At 52.1% G+C, this 19,600-nt stretch overlaps 3 protein-coding genes across 8 annotated transcripts in view; 2 read left to right on the forward strand and 1 right to left on the reverse strand.

Annotated features, from left to right (window-relative positions):
- Nucleotides 1-3,811, forward strand: part of ACOT11 (acyl-CoA thioesterase 11) — a 49,331-nt gene extending 45,520 nt beyond the window's left edge. For all 6 annotated transcript variants that reach the window (XM_079140972.1, XM_079140975.1, XM_079140970.1 and 3 more), the window contains 3 exons: nt 1,946-2,077; nt 2,587-2,713; nt 3,607-3,811. In XM_079140972.1, the coding sequence (XP_078997098.1) occupies nt 1,946-2,077; nt 2,587-2,713; nt 3,607-3,762 (415 nt within the window). In that variant the 3' untranslated portion in view covers nt 3,763-3,811. The remainder of the gene's footprint in view (nt 1-1,945; nt 2,078-2,586; nt 2,714-3,606) is intronic.
- Nucleotides 3,812-3,813: 2 nt separating this feature from the next.
- FAM151A (family with sequence similarity 151 member A) lies at nt 3,814-18,377 on the reverse strand. Its single transcript, XM_079141023.1, has 8 exons — nt 18,082-18,377; nt 17,001-17,144; nt 9,588-9,740; nt 8,502-8,661; nt 6,679-6,903; nt 5,787-5,926; nt 4,969-5,112; nt 3,814-4,526 (listed from the first exon to the last, which is right to left on the reverse strand). The coding sequence occupies exons 1-8, from the start codon at nt 18,206-18,208 to the stop codon at nt 3,853-3,855; spliced, it is 1,767 nt and encodes a 588-aa protein (XP_078997149.1). The 5' UTR covers nt 18,209-18,377; the 3' UTR covers nt 3,814-3,852.
- MROH7 (maestro heat like repeat family member 7) overlaps nt 12,400-19,600 on the forward strand; it is a 78,710-nt gene continuing 71,509 nt past the window's right edge. The window contains exon 1 of the mRNA XM_079140956.1: nt 12,400-15,149. The gene's annotated coding sequence lies outside the window, so the exon portion shown is untranslated. The remainder of the gene's footprint in view (nt 15,150-19,600) is intronic.

Raw genomic sequence — 19,600 nt, forward strand, 5'->3', positions numbered from 1 at the left:
TGTTGTAGGGGTTCTTATACCAAATCACGTTAATCATAAGTGTCTGTTGCTGTGATTCAAAATTACACATTAACATCATGAGATCATCGACAGAGGGGGAAGTGGGTCAAAATGACCCTTATCTAGGTACAAACTAAAGAATGGTTGCTAACATCCACACAATCACTATTTACATGGTACATTGTTTAGGAGCAATAGAAATCAAAAGAGCAGTTTTTCATTACATAAGAATTGTCATTTTGTATTGCTAAACATGTCACGCTAAGCAACTGATGATTGGCACAGAGGTAGGGTGCTCCCATGGAAGAAACTAAGCAATTGTTGATGGGTACAGAAGTGGGGTGTTCCCATGGGAGAAGCTTATTTCCTACATAACATGGAGTCTCAGAGCAAAATGGAATCTGTCCAGTCGTTTCCCCCATAGTCTGGCCTAGGACATTCTCCTGGAGCTAGATCTGTCAGCCCATCACAGATGTTACTTTTAAATATAGTGAATGGCTATGAATGTCATTTCTTTGAATACTTTTGTTCCCCAAATTTACTGATCCTTCATAAATCTTTCCCCCCCCCCCAGCAAGCAGGAATTTTTTTAAAAAGGAAGGTGAAAAAAAGATTCAGAACTCCTGGTGCAAGGCACCTGGGAGGGCCAAGAGCGCCTGATTCTTTATGTATCTTCTCGAATTTAGTCAGGGAAGATATTTTTTAGGAAAACAGCCAAATGTCAGAACTTAATATAGGGGAGTTCATGTTTACAATGGTGTTTTCATCAACACTCTGAAAGCATGTTCTGTTAGGCCAACACCCTAGGTCTGGGGGTCTTGGTCACCTCTCCAGTTGCTTATATGGGGAACCTCCATCAGGAGGGTCTGTGTGTGGTAAATCAGGGAGCTGTCATTTGGCAATTTTTTTTCCCCCTTGGGCTGCTGGGAACCACACCCAGGACCTTAGGCATGCTAGGCAAATGCATTACCCCGAGCCATACACTTCTCACAGTTGGACAGATCGCCCTTCCCCTTTCTGCTTGGTCTGCCTGCTCCAGAGCAGGCCAGCTTGGCAGCATTGAACCTGCCAAAGATCTCTTTGCAGGAATGGCAGTGTTGCTTTAAAGAGCCCAGGCCTGCTGGGTGCACTGAGGAAGACAGAGCTGGTGGGTGGTGGATGTGGGGGAGGCAGGGTGTTGGAGGAGGGCTGGTAGGGGCACATTGATCTTGTACTTGATGGGCTCTTGGGGGGAGTACCAGAGGGGAAGGAGAACCTCTGGCTATTCCCCCTTTCCCTTGGCCACAGCCACCCCACTTTTGAAGCAGCCTCCCAGTGCAGGGGGAGAGCCAGGGAAGTCTGGACATGGCCATGCATCTGTGTGGCTTTCCTTGTGTATTGACGTGAGCCTGCATGCATGTGCCTGGGCATGTGTGCCACATGCCTGGGGTTGCAGTTCTACTGCCTGGAGGCCAAACGTCCCAGGCCTGTCTCTCTCCTCTGCAACCAAGTGCAGGTTATTGCCTTGTCTCAGCCCCTCTTATATAAAGTGGGGATTCTGGCAGGGGCCTATTGCACAGGGCCGTGCCAGGGACTAAGGACACATGTACACACAGGGCTGAAAGCAGTACCTGGCAAACACTAAATATTAACTGCAACTACCAAGCCTTCACACCTGTGGGATGTACAAATGCACACAGAAGTGTCCACGGGTGTCCGTGTCACATGTGTACATGGGTCTCTATGTGGTTGGTCCCTGTTTGCTTATGTGCCTGTGTATGAATGTGTCTGTCTACATGTGTCCTTGGCTGGGCTTCCATGCCCTCCCTTTGGGCTCTGCTGAGCAGTGCAGGGGATGAAGCATCCATCACAGAAGCTGCTAAGGGCAGCTGCAGCATGTGGGGCCTGGCAGGCCCGCTGTGGGGGCAGGTGTGGCTCCCTGGCCCTGAGCTCTGGCCTCCCCCAGGAGTGTGGAGCTAGTGCAGCAGGTGGACGAGGACGACGCCATCTACCATGTCATCAGCCCTGTCCTTGGTAGTGACACCAAGCCCCAGGACTTTGTGATTCTGGCCTCACGGCGGAAGCCTTGTGACAATGGGTAGGTGCCTGCCATCTGGGGATGCAATAAGGTGGCGGGCTTATAGCAGGGCAGGAGCCTCAGCCTAGAGCCAGAGCTCTGCTTCCCACTGGTTGAGGGACCCCAGGCCCCACTAGATTTCTCTGGGCTCTGTGGTTTTACTGTGGTAACATGGGAAACAGAGGCCCACACTTCATCTTGAGTCATCTATGCCCCAAAACATGGCCCTCTGTGGCCTGGGTGGCCAAGGTTAGGCACTCCTCACATGCACTTTGGTCTTCCCTCTACAGGCCTTTGTGACTGGAGGGCAGTGAGCCTACTAGCCCTGTCACTGGTGGGAGGCCAGGATTGGTGGTATGGCTTTTGCTATAGCCGTGGGCAGCGGAGGGACTAGCCAGGCAGCCCGTGGGGTGGTGTAGCTTTCTCCCCAACATGGCCTTGAACCAAAACCAGGCTCAGGTTTGGGGGATGGGGTGGACCCACTGTGCTGTGGCTAATCCCTGCCTCCTCCCACCATTCCTTCACTCCAGGGACCCCTACGTCATTGCTCTGAGGTCGGTCACGTTGCCCACTCACTGTGAGACACCAGAGTACCGTCGTGCGGAGACCCTCTGCTCAGGCTTCTGCCTCTGGCGGGAGGGAGACCAGTTGACCAAGGTGAGGCCTGGCTTCCCCTCTCCCTCCTGCCCGGTTCCACCTCAACAGCATTTTTTTTCCTTTTTTTCTGAGCTGTATTGAGCTCAGTGCTGCTGGGCCAGGACAAGTCCAGGCCTGGGTCCCCTTCCAGCATCCTCCCTCTCCCAACCTAGGGGACTCTCAGGGTGTTGGGGCCTGAAAAGGAGGCTTCATTAAGGTCTGATGGGTGCAGCGGTAAGTTAGAGCCTGAAGAAAGCTCTGGATGCCGACAGCAGAAGGCTGAGTTCTGATCTAAAAATTCATCTCATTATTTATTTACTTGTATACGTCTTGTCTGGGAAAGCTTTATATGGCTCTGAGGCCCATAAAACTCAGCAAGACAGTCAACATTAATTGAAAAGGTGGGGAGGAGGCTGAGAGAGGGGGTAACTGTAGCTGCCCGACTGGCTCACAGCTCCTGTGAGGCCCTGTAGCTCGTCTAGCCCTGAGTCTCAGCCAGGTGGGGACTCAGCCAGTGTTGGCCACATTAACACACTTGAGCCAGCCAGCTCAGGGGGGCCTGTGCCCCAGGCTCAAGTCGTCTTTCTCTGCAGGCCCCAGAGCACCTTATTTAAGTGGGATTCTGTGCTAGGTTCTGGAGACCCAGCCCCTGCCCTGTACAGCCACTCAGCTGGTGGGAAGATGCGCAAGGACAGTACAGTGTGTGGTGACAGGCAGCCAGGGTTGTCAGCACTCTGAGGGTCAGGGGAAACCTGCCTGGGAAGGTCATGCCACCAACTGATCTTCAAGACCCCAGGGAGCTGGGCTGTATTTGCTGCTCTCCCAGAAGGTGACTCCCTACCTACCTCATGCACGGGGCTGTGGCCCTGCCCCACCCTTCTCTGCCTCCCTGAGCATGGCTTCCCACCCTGCAGGTGTCCTACTACAATCAGGCCACCCCGGACCTCCTCAACTACGTGACCACCAACGTGGCTGGCCTCTCCTCAGAGTTCTACAACACCTTCAAGGCTTGTGAACGTTTCCTCCTGGACAATCGGAATGACCTGGCCCCCAGCCTCCAGACACTCTAGGCTCCTGCTCCAGCCTGCCCCAAGGACCCACGTGCTGTGCACGGAGGAAGGCAGGATCCAGGAGTTGGCTGGCCTGGCACCACTTGGTGGTCAGTTTCTGCCAACATCTGCCCACGAGTCCTCGTGGTACCCCTGGGGTGGCCTACAGTAGACTCTGGTCCTGTCCACGCCACTGGCTGCCAGCAGCCCTGCCCACACAGCTGCACAGTTGCTCCCAGCAAGGCTGTGCTGCACTGTGACGGTGGCCCGAGGCGAGGCCGCCAGCAGCCTGGCCACAGCTCCTGCCACGTTCTGGTCCAGTGGTCTGGCTTGCAGCTGGAAGGACACAGGTTGCCAGAGCCCCTGGCAGAGCTCCAGCATATCTGTGATCAGCTGCTCCCCATAGCCACTGCCCAGCACCTCCTTGGGCCAGCTGGGTGCCACTGTTACATGGGGGAATACCTCAGCCACAGCCATAAGCAACTCTTTGCCAGCCATGTGGCCAGGGACCACAAAACTCCCATATGAGATTGTGGCCCCTACCCACACAGGGCGAGGCAGGTGGCCAAGGACCGAGAGGCGTGCCAGGAGGGCCAGGGATGGCCGGAGGGCTGCGGGTTCTGCAATGTGCACATGGATGCCCCAGCGCCCAGGGCGCATGGCCAGCTGCAGCAGGCACAACTCCAGCGTCAAGGCAGGGCTGCCTGGGGCACGGATGATGGGCACAGGGTCTCCGGCTGCAGTTCCCTGGAGACCAACATCCAGCAGGATCATGCCTTCTCTGTCTGAAAGAGGCAAGGGTGGCAGGGGCTCAGGTTCCCATGGGAGCCAGAATCCCTTGTTAGAGGGGCGCCAGGGGCTACGGGGACAGTCTCACCTCTCTGGAATCCTCCAACCTAGTTCTGGGTTCCAGTTGTGTTTGGTACCCGTTAACACTAAAAATGATTAGCTGCCAGCTCAGCTCTTGGCCTTTACTTGTGATGCAGGACTGTGTCAGATGCTGGCTCCTCCTACAGCCTGATGTGGCTGAGGACTGAAGGGTGCTGGTCTGAAGGCCAGGAAGCCCCTGCTCCACACTACTGCACTCCCCCTGCCCACCCTACTTTGTATCCAGTGTGTGCCTTACATGGGCCCATGTTGCCATGGCAACAGAGATCCAAGGTATCCACCAGGCCAGCGACACCCCTGCAGGTCAACTAGGGGTACCAGGGCTGTCGGCAGACTTACCAGGGAGCGTAATCATTGCTGTTCTGCCATTGCCTTGGACTGCTGGAAGCAGCCACTCCACACCCAGACCATCAGCCCCGGGTGGCTGGAGAACAGGGATCAGGCTGCTGCCCGTGTAGTACGTTCGCTTCCTTGTGGCATTCACTGTGGGGTCCGAAACGGTTGAGATTAAGTGGGAACCATTCAGAGTGCCTTCTATATGTCCTAGTTCTATCAAATTCTGCCTAACTCCTGCTGTCCAATCCCCCTTTGATAGATTAGAAGTGATTTGCCCACGGTCCTTCAGCAGTTACTGGATTGGAACTGGATGGACCCAGAACTGGCTATACCCCAGCTAGTATCCTCCCCTTCACTTAGGTGGCTCCCACAGTGGGAACCTGGACTCTGGTGGGTCCCCCCTTGTGACTGCTTAGCTGCAGTTTCTTCTACGTTCAGGGAACAACTTTGCACAGTAGCATCTGGGTGATTGATGAGTGTCACCCACAGAGAAACTGTGCTACCTGGAAAGTCTACAGGGATGGAATTTGCCGAGTTCTGATAAAAGCTGTGCCTTGTAAGATCTGATGACGTATAAACTCTAGCTGTTTGCACCTGTTTCCCTACCTATAAACTGGAACCCTGGCTTCATGGATATGACACGTAAATCGAATACCATCCCAGGGGCTGGACTGCAAGAGGCACTCGGAATTTCTTCCTCCTATTCCACCCAGGATTTTCCCCTTCTGATGGCCCTTCCTCTAGCTCTGCTGCAGGATCCACCCAGGGTCTGCGCTATACAGAATCCAGCCCATACCACCCCTCCCAGGCTCCCTCCCTACAGGCCAGGTCCTTGAACTGCGACAGCACAGGCTCAAATAGGTCGTAGTAGACTTGGTGGGCCGCAGTGTTGTCCCGGATATAGAGGAGATCATCCACTGACACAGGGTCGGAGGCGCCCTGCCACAGGGTCAGGCTGTACCTGGTGGGCCCAGACAGTCTGCTCAGTGCCTGTCTGGGCCCAGCAAGACCCGCGGCTCCACTCCTGTTCCCAGAACCAGAGGCTGGCTGGGCCCAAGGGTGGAGCATCCGGCCTCCCGCTTCACACAGCCCCTCCTCCCTGAGCACTGCACATTCCTGGGGGTGTCTGAGAGCAGAGGTCAGGGAGGACATGGGAGGTGTCCACTTGGAGTGTGTATGTGAGTCCTGTCTTAGGGAAGGGACATGGACAGAAGGGCAGGATGCACGGAGGAGATCAATTGTGAAGAGGGAAAGGGGCCTGCCTTGGGACTTCTGTGGGGAGTGACTGGGGAAGGAGGGCTGGGCAGCTGGGAGCTGGCTGCAGGGCAGGGTGGGGGTCCCTCCAGCTCTATAGGGCTATTTTGGGCAGAGTTGGTGTCCTCTCTGCAGCCCCAGGGGCACAGGTGGCCTATGGAGGAAGCTATGGGGAGGTGATTCTGTCTCATCTCAGGATAAACATTCGTTAATAGGCAGATAATTGCCCACCAATGGAAACCTGCCCTCCCCACCCCCAGGGAGTAGTGAGCAGCCTATCACCAGAGGTATACAAATAAAAGACAGGAACATTGTAGGTGTGAGCACCAGTAGGGGTTGGACAAGATGGTCTTTAGGACTCTCCAGCCTAAGGGCCTGGGATCCGGGACTCCCCCAGGCAGTTAGGCCTGGAGGTGGGTTTGGAGCAGCAGGGGCTGTGAGCAGCTGTAGGGTCTTCACCTTTCAGATTGGCCCAGCAGCCAGCTGAAGTGGGGCCAGGCGGCGCGCACCATGACGGCCCGCACAGGGAAGGTGACCCTCTGTGGCAGTGCTCCCACCAGCTCCTGCATCTTCTCCACCATGGCTTGGGTGTAGGTGCTGTTTGGGAACAGGGGCACATAGAGGGTGGTCCAGCCTGGGGACAGGGTCGCTTCAGGATACTTCTCCTGGACCAGCGTCAGGAACCTGCAGAGAACAGAAACGCTGGTCTCTCAGAGCCACGCTGGTCCCTTCCTCTTTTCTTGTGTTCTCATCACTGAGAGGAAGTAGCGGGGGCTGTTGAATCTGTGACACAAGGACAGCAGCAGAGCCTGTAGAACAGCAGTGGGGCATGCACTCTGGAGTCAGGGAAGCCTGGGTTCAGGTCCTGACTCTGACCTTGGTCTGGTCAACCTCTAGTTCTCAGATGATAGCATCAGTTCCCAAAGGGTAGGGCTTCTTCTGTACTCAGGATTGAACCCAGGGGCTCTCTACCAATCATCTACATACATCCCCTTTCCTTTTTAATTTAACTTAATTTTGTATTTTGAGATAGGGCGTTACCACGCCTGCCAAGTTTCAGATTAAAACATTTAAAAAAAATTTTTTGCTCTTAAGACAGATGCGGAGGCACATGCCTGTAATCCCAGTGACTTGGGAGACTGAGGCAGGAGGATCATGAGTTCAAAGCCAGCCTCAGCAACTTAGTGAGGCTCCAAGGAACTTAGTGATACTGTCTCAAAATAAAATAGAAAAAGGACTGGGAATGTGGCTCAGCAGTGAAGTGCCCCTGGGTTCAATCCCTGATACCCAAAAAAATTGCTCTTATGCAAATTTTAAGAGGCAAAAACAATGCTCCCTGCTGCCCCCTGCCCTGAGTAGAATCAATCCTCCGAGACCAACCACATTTCTCTTGGGCCATTGACTATATTTTCATACCGCCACTTTCCAAGTGCACCAGTTTGAGAAACATGATAAACGTTGGATGGATGGACTGTTGGCTGGTTGGATGGACAGATGGGGGCGGGGGAGCCAGGGTAGGTAAAGCACATGGGGCTTAGAGTTGCAAAGGCCTAGGTTTGAATCTTCCCGCTGCTACTAAGCCTGCTACTTCCCTTTAACTTCCCTAAGATAGTTCCTGTATTTGTAAAACAAACAGGATAGCACCTACCTCATTCTCTTTGCAAGTGTTAACTGGTATTCTTCAAATAAAGTGCTTAAAATAGTGCCTGGGGTGAGTTATAAACTTTCAACAAATTGAGCCTCAGTTACTATGATTTTTCACATCTGTAGAATGGGGAGAACAGACACTCCTCACGTAGCAGTGCTACTTAGGGAAGGACTCAGTTAAGGACATCCCTCCCTTCCATGCAGACCTCCTTTGTCACCCTGCGGATGGCGTCCCAGGGCTGTTAGTGGAAGGAGGTGCAGGGGGGCTGGGAGGAGCCAGTGTTTTCTCCCAGCCAAGTCCTGTGCTAGTCACTGTGGAGACAGAAGACGTGGCCCTGTCTGCCCTCCTGGAGTCCCCAAGAGGGAGTGAAAATCTGTGAACCCACAGTGACCGCCCCGTGAAATTAGGGCTGTGTGAGGAAGAAATGTGGGGACTGAGGAAGTCTCTCAGCAGCTCAGGAAGTCAGGGATGTTTCTGGAGGTGGTACCGACTGGGCAGAAGTTCCTCTGAAAAGGGGGAAAGGTACTCAAGGCAGAGGGGACAGCAAGTGCGAGGACTCCGGTGAGGCCGCTATGTGGTGGACTGAAGGCGGCCTCCAGGCAGGTCCCAGCTGGGGCAGAGAGCACGTGCTTACTGTGTGGCGTTGACCTCCGTTGGGATGGGCACATTGGGGCCCCTCAGGATGTCAGCATTGACCCACACGGGCCTCCGGACTCTTCCGGCTTCTGTCAGCTGCCGCAGGAGGTCCAGGGAGGGGCCCACGGCCTTGAGGCTCTTGAAGTCCAGTTTGATGCCTGTGGAGAGGAGGCAAGGGCTGGCACGCGTGGCTCCAGTGGCTGGTGAGCTGGCAGGGGTGTGTGTGTGGCGTTGGGGAAGGGGGAGGACCAGCAGACTCTGGCCGGGTGTGAGGACCGCCTACAGAGCCAACCCAGAGAAGGGCTTGGCCTCTAGAGCTGCGAGTCCCACCCCGGGGCGCAGAGGCAGAGGCCAGCTGCTGAGGGTTTGGGCCTGGGGATTGTGTACAGGGGAGTTTCAGGAAGCAGCCTAGGCACAGACAGGTGGTGCAAACGGAAGCCCATCTTATTCGGGGTGGCGGAGGAGATGAGGCTGGAAAATGAGAAAAAGATGTGAAAGCGAGGCCAAGACAATGGGGAGCCATGGAGGGTTACAGCAGGGGAGTGTTTTGAAAACACTGGCCTTCTGGAATGGTCTGTGTGTGTGTGTGTGTGTGTGTGTGCGCGCGCGCGCACATGCAGGAGGCAAGGGAAGGCCAGAGCTGAGTTTGGGACAGGAGCCCATGAGGAAGGAGGCCAGGAGAGAGACGGCAGGCTGGACTGGGCTGAGAATTGGCAGACGCAGCAGCTGAGTGGAGCAGGAGGGACAGGGAGACGTTAGGAGGGTGCCCAGGTTCTGACTGTCCCCGACGATGGGGCCTGGGGACAGGTGTGAGGCTCGGCCCTGAACACCTTGCGTCCAGTCCCGTGGATACAGGAGGGGACGCCTGAACACGGGGCACTTTGTAGTTTGCTCTGCACTGCCCCGGCACCTCACCTCATCTGTGTGTCCAGGAGAGGACACCTGGACCTGTCACTTCCCCACCTCACCTGGCCTTTAGAGCCGGGGCACCTGGCACACTGGGAGGGAAAGCCAGGGCCGTGAGTGGCTTGTGGGGACTCTGCCCAGGACCAGAGTGCTGGGGAGGGGCCTGGGGTTCCCATACCCTTCAGGGAAGAGGCCAGCACGGTCTCCAGCCACTGCTGCAGGGTATTGTCGCTGTAGATGGCTGGGGGATGGGCCATGATGGGGACCCCTGTCTCATTAGCTGTGTTGAGCCCTTGGACAGTGACATCTGCCTCCAAGACCATGGCGTTGCCTGTTTAAGGATCAGAACATAATCCATTTTTAAAAAAACATTTTTTCTCCTCATAAGGGCATTATACATTTGTCATAAAACATTTTAAAAATGCAGAAAAACAGAAAGAAGAGGAAACTGTTTAGCCACATTCCCATCATAGTTCATGTTTTATTGTATTTTTGTTCGTTTTTGCCTATGGGTAGTTTTTACAAAGTTGAATCTCCTTGCGTTTTTAATTTTTGTTTTCTCTTGCAACATTATGAGACATTTTCACAATCTTCTCTACTCTTATTAAAACAACTGGGCGCAGTGGTGCACACCTGTAATCCCAGAGACTTGGGAGGCTGAGGTGGGAGGATCACAAGAAAGGTCAGCCTCAGCAACTCAGTAACTTAGAGAGGTCCTAAGCAACTTAGTGAGACTGTTTGGAAATAAAAAATGAACACTGGAGAATATAGGGATAGCAGGAACATATCTCAACACTGTAAAGGCCATCTATGCTAAGCCCAAGGCCAACATCATTCTTAATGGAGAAAAACTGAAAACATTCCCTCTAAAAACTGGAACAAAGCCAGGGATGCCTTCTTTCACCACTTCTATTCAACATTGTCCTTGAAACTCTAGCCAGAGCACTTAGACAAAAGAAATTAAAGGGATATGATAGGAAAAGAAGAACTCAAACTATCACTATTTGCCGATGACATGATTCTACAGTTAGAGGATCCAAAAAATTCCACCAGAAAACTTCTAGAACTAATAAATGAATTCAGCAAAGTAGCAGGATATAAAATCAACACTCAAACTACTTGGGAATCAATCTAACAAAAGAGGTGAAAGACCTCTACAATGAAAACTACAGAACACTAAAGAAAGAAAGTAAAGAAAACCTTAGAAGATGGAAAGAGCTCCTTTGTTCTTGGATAGGCAGAATTAATATTGTCAAAATGGCCATACTACCAAAAGTGCTATACAGATTCAATGCAATTCCAATTAAAATCCCAATGATGTACCTCATAGAAGTAGAGAAAGCAATCATGAAATTCATTTGGAAAAATAAGAGACCCAGAATAGCCAAAGCAATCCTCAGCAGGAAGAGTGAAGCAGGAGGCAGCACAATACCAGACCTTCTACTATACTACAGAGCAATAGAAACAAAAACGGCATGGTATTGGCACCAAAACAGGCACGTAGACCAATGGTACAGAATAGAAGACACAAGAGACAAACCCACAAAAATATGGTTACCTCATACTAGACAAAGGTGCCAAAAGCATACAATGGAGAAAAGATAGCCTCTTCAACAAATGGTGCTGGGAAAACTGGAAATCCATATGCAGCAAAATGAAAATTAAACCCCCATCTCTCACCCTGCACAAAACTCAACTCAAAATGAATCAAGGACCTAGGAATTAGACCAGAGACCCTGCACCAGATTGAAGACAAAGTAGGCCCAAATCTTCACCATGTCAGCTTTGAACCTGACTTCCTTAACAAGACTCCCAAGAATCGATAACAGGGATGGATTCAAACTAAAAAGCTTCTTCTCAGCAAAGGAAACAATTAATAATGTGAAGAGAGAGCCTACAGAGTAGGAGAAAATCTTTACCACACACACTTGAGCTATAGTACTAATCTCCAGAATTTATAAAGAACTCAAAAAACTCAACACCAAAAATACAAATACCCAATCAATAAAGAGGCTAAGGAACTGAGCAGACACTTCACAGAAGATACACAATCAATCAACAAATATATGAAAAAATGTTCCCATCTCTAGTAATTAGAGAAATGCAAATCAAAACTATTCTAAGATTTCATCTCACTCCAATTAGAATGGAAATTATCAAGAATACAAGTAACAATAAATTTTGGTGAGGATATGGGGGAAAAAGGTACACTCATACATTGTTGGTAGGATTGCAAATTGTTGCAGCCACTCTGGAAAGCAGCGTGGAGATTCCTCAGAAAACTTGGAATGGAACCACAATTTGACCCAGCTATCCTACTCCTTGATCTATATCCAAAGGACTCAAAATCAGCATACTACAGCCACATCAATGTTTAGAGCAGCTCAATTCACTGTAACTAAATTGTGGAACCAACCTAGATGCCCTTCAGATGAATGGATAAAGAAACCATCATATACATATATACACAATGGAATATTACTCGGTCTTAAAGAAGAACAAAATTATGGGATTTGCAGGTGAAAGGGTGGAGTTGGAGAATATCATGCTGTGAGATAAGCCAATCCCAAAAAACCAAAGGCCAAATGTTTTCTCTGATAAGTGGATGCTGATACACAACAGGGGTGCTGGGGGCATTAAGGGAAGAATGGAGGAACTTTGGATTGTGCAGAGGGGAATGAGGGGAGTGGAGGGGGCAGGAGGTGGGAAAGATGGTGGAATGAGACAGACATCAGTACCCTATGTACATGTATGATTACACGAATGGCGAGACCCTACATCATGTACAATCAGAGAAATGAAAAGTTATACTCTGTGTACAATGAATGGAAATGCATTCTGCTGTCATGTATAACTAAATAGAACAGAAAATAAATAAAAATAAAAATGAACAAATAAAATGGGCTGGGGATGTAGCTCAGTGGGAAAGTACTGCTGGGTTTAATCCTCAGTACCAAAAACAAATAAATAATAATACAATGAAAAGTAGTTGAAAAAACATCCTCCACCCCTGAATCATTTTGATAGTTTCTAATTTTTTGCAGATTTTCCGATCCCTCCTTATAGAATCTGAGTGCAGGCCAACACAGGATATACCTAAAATTGGGGATTGAACATGGGCCCTCACAAGGCTAGGCAAGCACTGTACCAGTGAGCTACGGCCCTAGCTCATACCCCTCCCTGGCAACACAGGATCATTTAAAAGATTATCAAGTTACTTTCCAGAAAGGCTGTTCTGCTTCATGTTTCCGCCTAGAGAATGTGGATTACCTCCCTCACTGCATCCTTATCACCACTGATTGTTATTTTTATCTTTTAATTTCACAAGGTTAACGCCATCAGGAGAATGTCCTCTGATCCTTGGCGTTGAGAGCTCATCTAGTAGGGCTCAGACCTTCCTAAAAGGAGGCGGTCTCTGGAAGACCATGCAAGGGGCGCTTGAATTTGGGAAGTGTAGTGGGCTGAGGGAGGAGTCGAGCCCAGCCTCCACAAGGGCACAGCCTGGCGCTGGGAGGGGCCGCTCTTCCTGTCCTGAGCCTCACTGTTTTGGTCCCTCTAGCACTGCTGCAGGCCTCTTCTCTGTAGAGCCACTAGAGTGCGTGTTCTAAACACCTACCTGATCACATCACTGTCCTGATAAAAAACAAAATTTAAAAAGCCCATTAAAAATCCACCCAGGGGCTGGGGATATAGCTCAGTTGGTAGAGCGCTTGCCTCACATGCACACGGCCCTGGGTTCAATCCCCAGCACCATGAGAAACAAACAAATCCATCCATGTTCTTGAGATTCAAATCCAAACTCCCTAAGGCCATCTTTCCTGTCTTCATGACCAGGCCCTGACACATTTTCCAGTCACATCTCAGGTCTCTCCCTTCCTGATGCCTTGGGTTCCAGCCTCTCCACCTTCTCCACCTTCAATGTGCACAGAGATCATTCAGGAACTGTTAAAATGCTGGTTCTGATCAGCAGATGTGTGGCACCACCAAGATTCTCCATCTCTAATGTGCTCCCAGGGAGGTCTGGGCTGCTGGTCCTTGGACCACACTTTGAGGAGCAAGACTCTAGCGTGTCTTGTCTTTCCTCTCTGGGTTCTTGGTGTGGCTGCTGCCTTGCAACCCTCCTCCTTCCACAGCTTTACTAGGGCCCCTCCTCTCACCCAGAGTTGGTGGAAAACATCACTGCAAGGAGCCCCCAGTCTGTTGGTTAGGTCACCCTGCTGTGCTGCCAGTGAAACCTCCTTCTCCTTTGCGTGCTCAGCCAGGGTGCTCTTGCTTACTGAGTGCCAGCCCTCCTATCACCTGTGACAACAGGGTCTGGGTGGGAACTGACTGTCCCTCGAATTCCTGGTGCCTAGATGGGTGCTTCAAAGATGGGTATTGAGTGATGGATGTCTGAGTGCATTAATGATAAAGTCAAGAAGTACCTGCCCAGGCCTAGGAAGGTTACCCAACGCCCTGGAGAATTTTAGCAGATTTCTCTACACCCGAGGTGTCTGGGTTTCCAGGAGGGAGGACACTGACCACGGGCGGCTGCCAGCACCTTGTGTGTCAGCACACTTCATCTTGGAGTTATACCTCGAGCTTTGAGGCAGCTGGGACTCATCAGCGAGGGGACAAGCTTCCCTGCCCCAGAATACAAGATACGGCCATGGAGCTGATTGCGATTCGTGAAGGGCTTTATGAATGTTGTGAATATGGACTTTGTGACCGAAACACAAAGTCCTTTTTAATCTTAACTTTTGGCCGAGGGGTCCAAAGGTTTTGGGGCTCCACGGGGCCTAGGGAATCCAGGCCCAAGGTGCACCTGGTAGATAAGAGGGTGGCTTCTGAGTGTGAGCACGAAGGTCCCCTCCCCCATGTCACTGGGGCCAGTTCTGGTCTGGCAGAGGTGGTGGCGCCTTGAGGAAGCAGGGTAGGTTTGGGGGAGCCATGTTTCTGCATCCCAGTGACTCTCCCTTGAGACCCCAGGAGTACCTTAAAGACAGACCATGGCTTATTCATTTCCCATTTTTCTTTCTGGGTCAGGTCCATGCAAACGCTCAGTGGGTGGAACAACATACTGGTGGTAATTGCACTCTGGACCTAATCAGCCTCCTTGTGATCACCACCCAGACCCACCTTCTTCCCTTGACATTAAAAACCGTTTGTCTCCCAAGGACTCTCTTGGGGAGGGGTCACAAATAAGGAACAAGAGACAAGGGCAGGATGGGGTTCCTGTGGCCACAGCAGAAGCCCTGGTCCTCAGGGGCTACCATCAGACTGAAGGACGCTGCTCTCCAGAGGGAAGGGGACATGCACTTTCCAAGTCTTCCAGCCACCCTCCCTGTGCCAGGTTTAGGCATTGAGGAAGGAGGGCATGGCGGCTATGTGTGCAGACCCCCAACTCACACTGCTGCCTTCCAGCCCAGCCAACTGGGGACCTTGGGCAGGTTCTCTGACCTCTCTGTAATTGTTTCCTCATCTACAAGAATTAAATAGTAAAACATCCCTGGTTAGTGTTCACTAAGTGTGAATTATTATTTGCACAGAGTAGCTCACTTACCTAAGGTAACCTGGGACTGTCTGGTTTATTTCTGTTGTCTCAGCATATTTCCTGATCCTGACCTCTTTCACAGCTCAGCCTGCCCTGGCTTGGATGACAAATGGTCACTCTGCCAGCCTACCCTGCACAGAGTGAGGAGCTTAGCTGTAGACTGGTGGAGTCACTTGTTCCAAATCACTCTGCTGATAAATGGCCAAGGTAAAATTACAGCCCAGTTCTGTCTGCCTTCCAGGTCTCCTCTCCACATGAATGTCTGATTATATCCAAGAAGGTTTTCAATGAGCTGGGCGTGGTGGCGCACGCCCATAATCCCAGTGCTCAGAAGGCTGAGGCAGGAGGACCCAGAGTTCAAAGCCAGCCTCAGCAATGGTGAGGTGCTAAGCAACTCAATGAGTCCTTGTCTCTAAATAAAATACAAAATAGGGCTGGGGATGTGGCTCAGTGGTGGAGTGCCCCTGAGTTCAATCCCTGGTACCAAAACAAAACAAAAAACACCCCAAAAAACAAGATGGTTTCATCAGCCCACCTCTATACCAGCTCCCCTCTGGGTGCCAATACCCTCCTCCTCTTAAAGGTCTACCTCAGGAACCTGGCAGAATCCTCAGGGAGGAAACAAGGCCTGAGGTCTTTTTGGACCCCTGGAGCTATGCTAAGGGGAGCCCGTGCAGTTTCCTGCTGGTGGCTGGGGCTTGTTAGGCTGTTTGTCTATCTTCTCAACCAAGGTCCTGGCTTGTTGGGGCTTTGATCGTTCGTTCCTACCAGTGTCAGGGCTGAGCTGGGAAGAACAAGGGGATGGCAGTTCCTTTAATTCTCTGCCTTGGATCTCTATCAGGGCAGAGGGCTCTTTGTCCCCCTAGTCACCATGGCCCGGCCATCAGCCTCCAGAACAGAGAAGACCCTTGGAACGGCTGCAAACTTCGCCACCCAGGCTGCCTCCCCTGGACCCACCTCTCCTCATTCATTCATCAAACATTTCCCAGGCCTTCCTCCCAGGCCCACAGATGTGGGGAGCCTGCAGGAACTAGAGGCTGGCTCCCAGGCCTCACTGCCTCAGAACTACTGTGTGACCCGGGACAAGACCCTTTTCCACTCCGCACCCCAGTTTCCTCATCTGAAAATTGGGAGGTTTTTCTTGGGTAACGGTTCTTAGAGTGCAGTCCTGTGTCCAACAGCATGAACATCACCTGGGAACTTGTGGGAGATGCAACTTCTCCGGCCCCACCCCAGAACCACTGAATCAGAAACCCCGAGGTGGGGTCAGCGCCCTGTGCCTTCCAAAGCTGGCTCAAGCTTGAGAACCATTCCCTTCATCTCTTACAGCTTAGAGTACGGGAACTTACACAGACATTTTCCACTGAGCTCCCCAAGTGTCCTGAAGGAGAGAGTTTCCTCCTTGACCCAGGGATCAAGCACAGGGCAGTGGCTTGGCGCATGCCCTCTGGGGCTGCTGCTCTGGGCTCCCCCATCGCCTAACCTCTCTCAGACCGCAGAGCCTGGAGTAAGTCACCTGACTTCTCTGAGCCTCCATTTGTCTTCTGTAAAATGCTGCCCATGGAAGGGCTGCAGTGTTCCCTGGGGAACCCCGGTGTGATGGTGGGCGGGTCCCACCCTGTGAGTGGCTGCTGACTGGTCGCCATGATCATTTTGCATCTGAGACTCAGGAGTCACACATGCTGCTCAGGTGTTCACCATTCATTTTGGTAGCTCCAGGCTCCAAATTCAGATCTCTGGCTTCCTTAGACCTTAAGGGCAAAGGCCTCCTTAGGAGGGACAGTGGGCGCCTGACGGGCGGAGGGACACAGACAGTACATGGTGACTTTGGAATCAGATGTCTGCTCCAAATCCCAGGCTTGGAGCTCATCAGCTGCACCACCTTGAGCCAGTTCCTCAGCTTCCAGGGCCCCATTCCTCAGGTGGAGTGTGACAAGAACACGAAGATGGCCATTCTAAGCCTGCGGTGACCACAGCTTCTCAGCCTCCCCTCGGCCCTCCTCCCTCTCTCTTCCACCCCACCCCCTGGCCTGCCCCAGTTCTGGCAGCTGGACTTACTGCTCAGGGCAGCCTTCATCTCTTCCTGGCTGTTGGCCGCGTGGTACCAGGTGACTGACAGGCCATCGGGGTGACTGATCTGCCCCAGGCTCAGCAGGTACTCCAGCATGTCTGCGTCGGGGCGACAGGTGTCCTGCTCACAGCCTGGAGAGAAAGCAGGGGCTGTTGCTGTCTATCCTAGCCCAGCCCAAGACACTTACCTGTCACCCCCCCCCCCCCCCAACCCTCTCTGGACTCCCACCATGTGCCGCAGGGGACTGTGATGCAGAGTCCCGAGGCTGCCAGGGAGGGGATCGCACAGGATTCTGGGGCCATGGAGGTTCAGATGCTGGCCTGGGACAGAGAAGGGGAGCTCACTGAGAAGGGGACAGTCAAGGGGGCCTTGAAGGATGGGTGCATATTTAACCACAAAATGGGGACAGAACAGCAGAAGTGAAGGGTTGGTTGGCCATGAGAAAGCACAGCCGTCTAAAGGAATGGCCATTGGCCTGGTGGGGATGGAGAGATGGGCTGGGCTACGGTCAGGTAGTGAAAGGTCTTGGAGGCCAGAAAAGGCACTGGGCGCGTCCTGGGGCCAGGGAGTGGGTTGTTTAGAAAGAGCTCGCTGGCTGCAGAGGGAACAGGCACTGGCAAGAGCAAACTAGGGGCAGAGGGACTGTGGGAAGGGAAGGCCGCCGCGGGTCCAGGAGGTCAGGAGAGGCCTCAGAGGCAGGGCTGGCAGTGCCCTGCATAGGCACCAAGCTTGGGGCACAGGGAGGCTACCCCAGGCTCACCGAGAGGGCTAGGGAGGAGAAAGGATGCAGGCAGCCGAGTGCAGCCCAGCCTTCTGAGTTTGGGTGCCCCCGAGATGCCCAAGAAGGAATACCCATCCGAGGGTAAAGGAGGGAGGGCTGGGCTGAAGGCTGAGAATGGGTGGTCTTCAGGCAATTGACCAGGGGGAAGAAAATCAGGGGACCCTCCACGGGGGTTGAAGTCTTGGTAGGGTTGTTGTATGGAAGGGGCAGCTGGGGGTGAGCCTTGGTGGGGACAAGGAAGGACAGCATGGGGTGGCCACCCTGGGTGGCAGTAGGATGAGTCTTACCTGTCTGGGTGCCCCGCTGCAGGGTGAAGCCCAAGACCATCCCGATGGTAAACACCAGAGCCACGCTGGCACTGCCGGCAAGGACCCACTTGGTCTGATGACCTGAGCAACTCTTCCTGCAGGCCATGCTGACCCTTTCTAGAGAGTGGCCCCTTCCCTACTCTTCACAGCCCAGAGTCCCTGAGACTCCCCACAGCTGGGATTGGGTCGTGGGCAGGAGCCCCGGCAGCACCTAACTCCCTCCCAGGCCTGGCCAACTCCTGCAGCCCTGGATGTCCCGGTCTGGAGACAACTTTTGAAGTCCCTCCTCCTTCTCCGCCCTCCTCTTTGTCCCCTCACCCGCCTGGCATCCTAATAGGTCAAGCAGAAAATCCTGCCATCCCCCAAATGACCTTTGAGCACAATAAGAATAGCGGAGGACATGGCCTGAGTCCCCACCCCTGCCTGTCACCCCTGCCTGAGGGGTGGGAGGCCTGAGATCTAGCCTAGCACAACCTTGGTTTCCTGGTGGCCTGGGGCAAACATCTGCCCTTCTCTGGGCCGCATTTGCCCCTGTGGTGATTTGTAATGGCCCTTTCTAACTCTAGGACTTTTTGCCCTGCCCCAGAAAATCCCTGGGTCAGGGAAGGGTTGGCAACAAGGAGAGATTAAAGCTGCCTGAGGGACATAAATTTTCCTTTTATCTAAGATCACAGCTGGTGATTGAACTGGGATTGAAACTGATACCCCTGGCAGGCAGGACACCCCTGCCACTTCCTGCATCGAAGTGCATGAGCAGAGGCCTGAGTCCCCTTCCCACGCAGAGGGAGCTCCAGGAACACGGGAAGCAAGTGTAGAGATAGCCCCTATTTTAGGGACTCTGGAGTTTAAAAAGAGTCCCAAGAGTTGTCTGTACTCAGAGTACAGAGGCTGACAGAGAAATCCAGCAGGGGGCACTTGGTGACTATTAGTGAGTGGGTAGGGGCAAGGTGTCTGACCTGGTCTGGTTTGCATTTTTTCTACTTTCATTACCACTAATAGTAATAAAATGTTATTTATTGATATCCTATAAAATCCATCTTTATTTCATATACTCATTATGTAAGAAATAGAAAGTTCAGTGATCCATTTTCAGAATATAGTATTTAGCCTTAATTGGGATGTAATATCCAATTGCAGTCATTTTGAAATCCATTGTAGCATTTTGACTACAGCCCTTCCCTTTGCCTGCCCAATTTTACAATGAGCCAATCACATAAAACATAACCCCCAGCCCCTCCTATCAGAGCAAGTCTTAGGGATGAAGATAGGTGTATTTCTAACAGTTACAACACTGCCAAATGGTTCTTGTGTCCCCATGATACAGGAGAAGAAATTGAACCCAGAGAGGCTGGAACTTGACCCAAGTCACCTCAATATCACATTCAAACACAGGCCCAGTTGCTTGGTTTTATGGTATCTGCTGATCTTTTCTTGTTCATAACCATGGACAATGGGATGGTCCCTCTTTTTGGTTATAATATTTAACCAAAAATATTTG

The sequence above is a fragment of the Sciurus vulgaris genome (genome assembly GCF_902686455.1).
Source record: "Sciurus vulgaris genome assembly, chromosome: 1".
In the NCBI taxonomy this organism is placed as follows: Eukaryota; Metazoa; Chordata; class Mammalia; order Rodentia; family Sciuridae; genus Sciurus; species Sciurus vulgaris.

What these genes read in the sequence shown, in the direction of transcription:
- FAM151A (XM_079141023.1), bottom strand. Translation starts at nt 18,208, where the DNA reads ATGGCCTGCAGGAAGAGTTGCTCAGGTCATCAGACCAAGTGGGTCCTT. An exon ending in GATGAAGGCTGCCCTGAGCA is followed by an intron (nt 9,741 to 17,000) that starts GTAAGTCCAGCT and finishes ATCCTTAAACAG; the next exon opens with GCAACGCCATGGTCTTGGAG. An exon ending in CTGCTGGGCCAATCTGAAAG is followed by an intron (nt 5,927 to 6,678) that starts GTGAAGACCCTA and finishes TGGGCCCACCAG; the next exon opens with GTACAGCCTGACCCTGTGGC.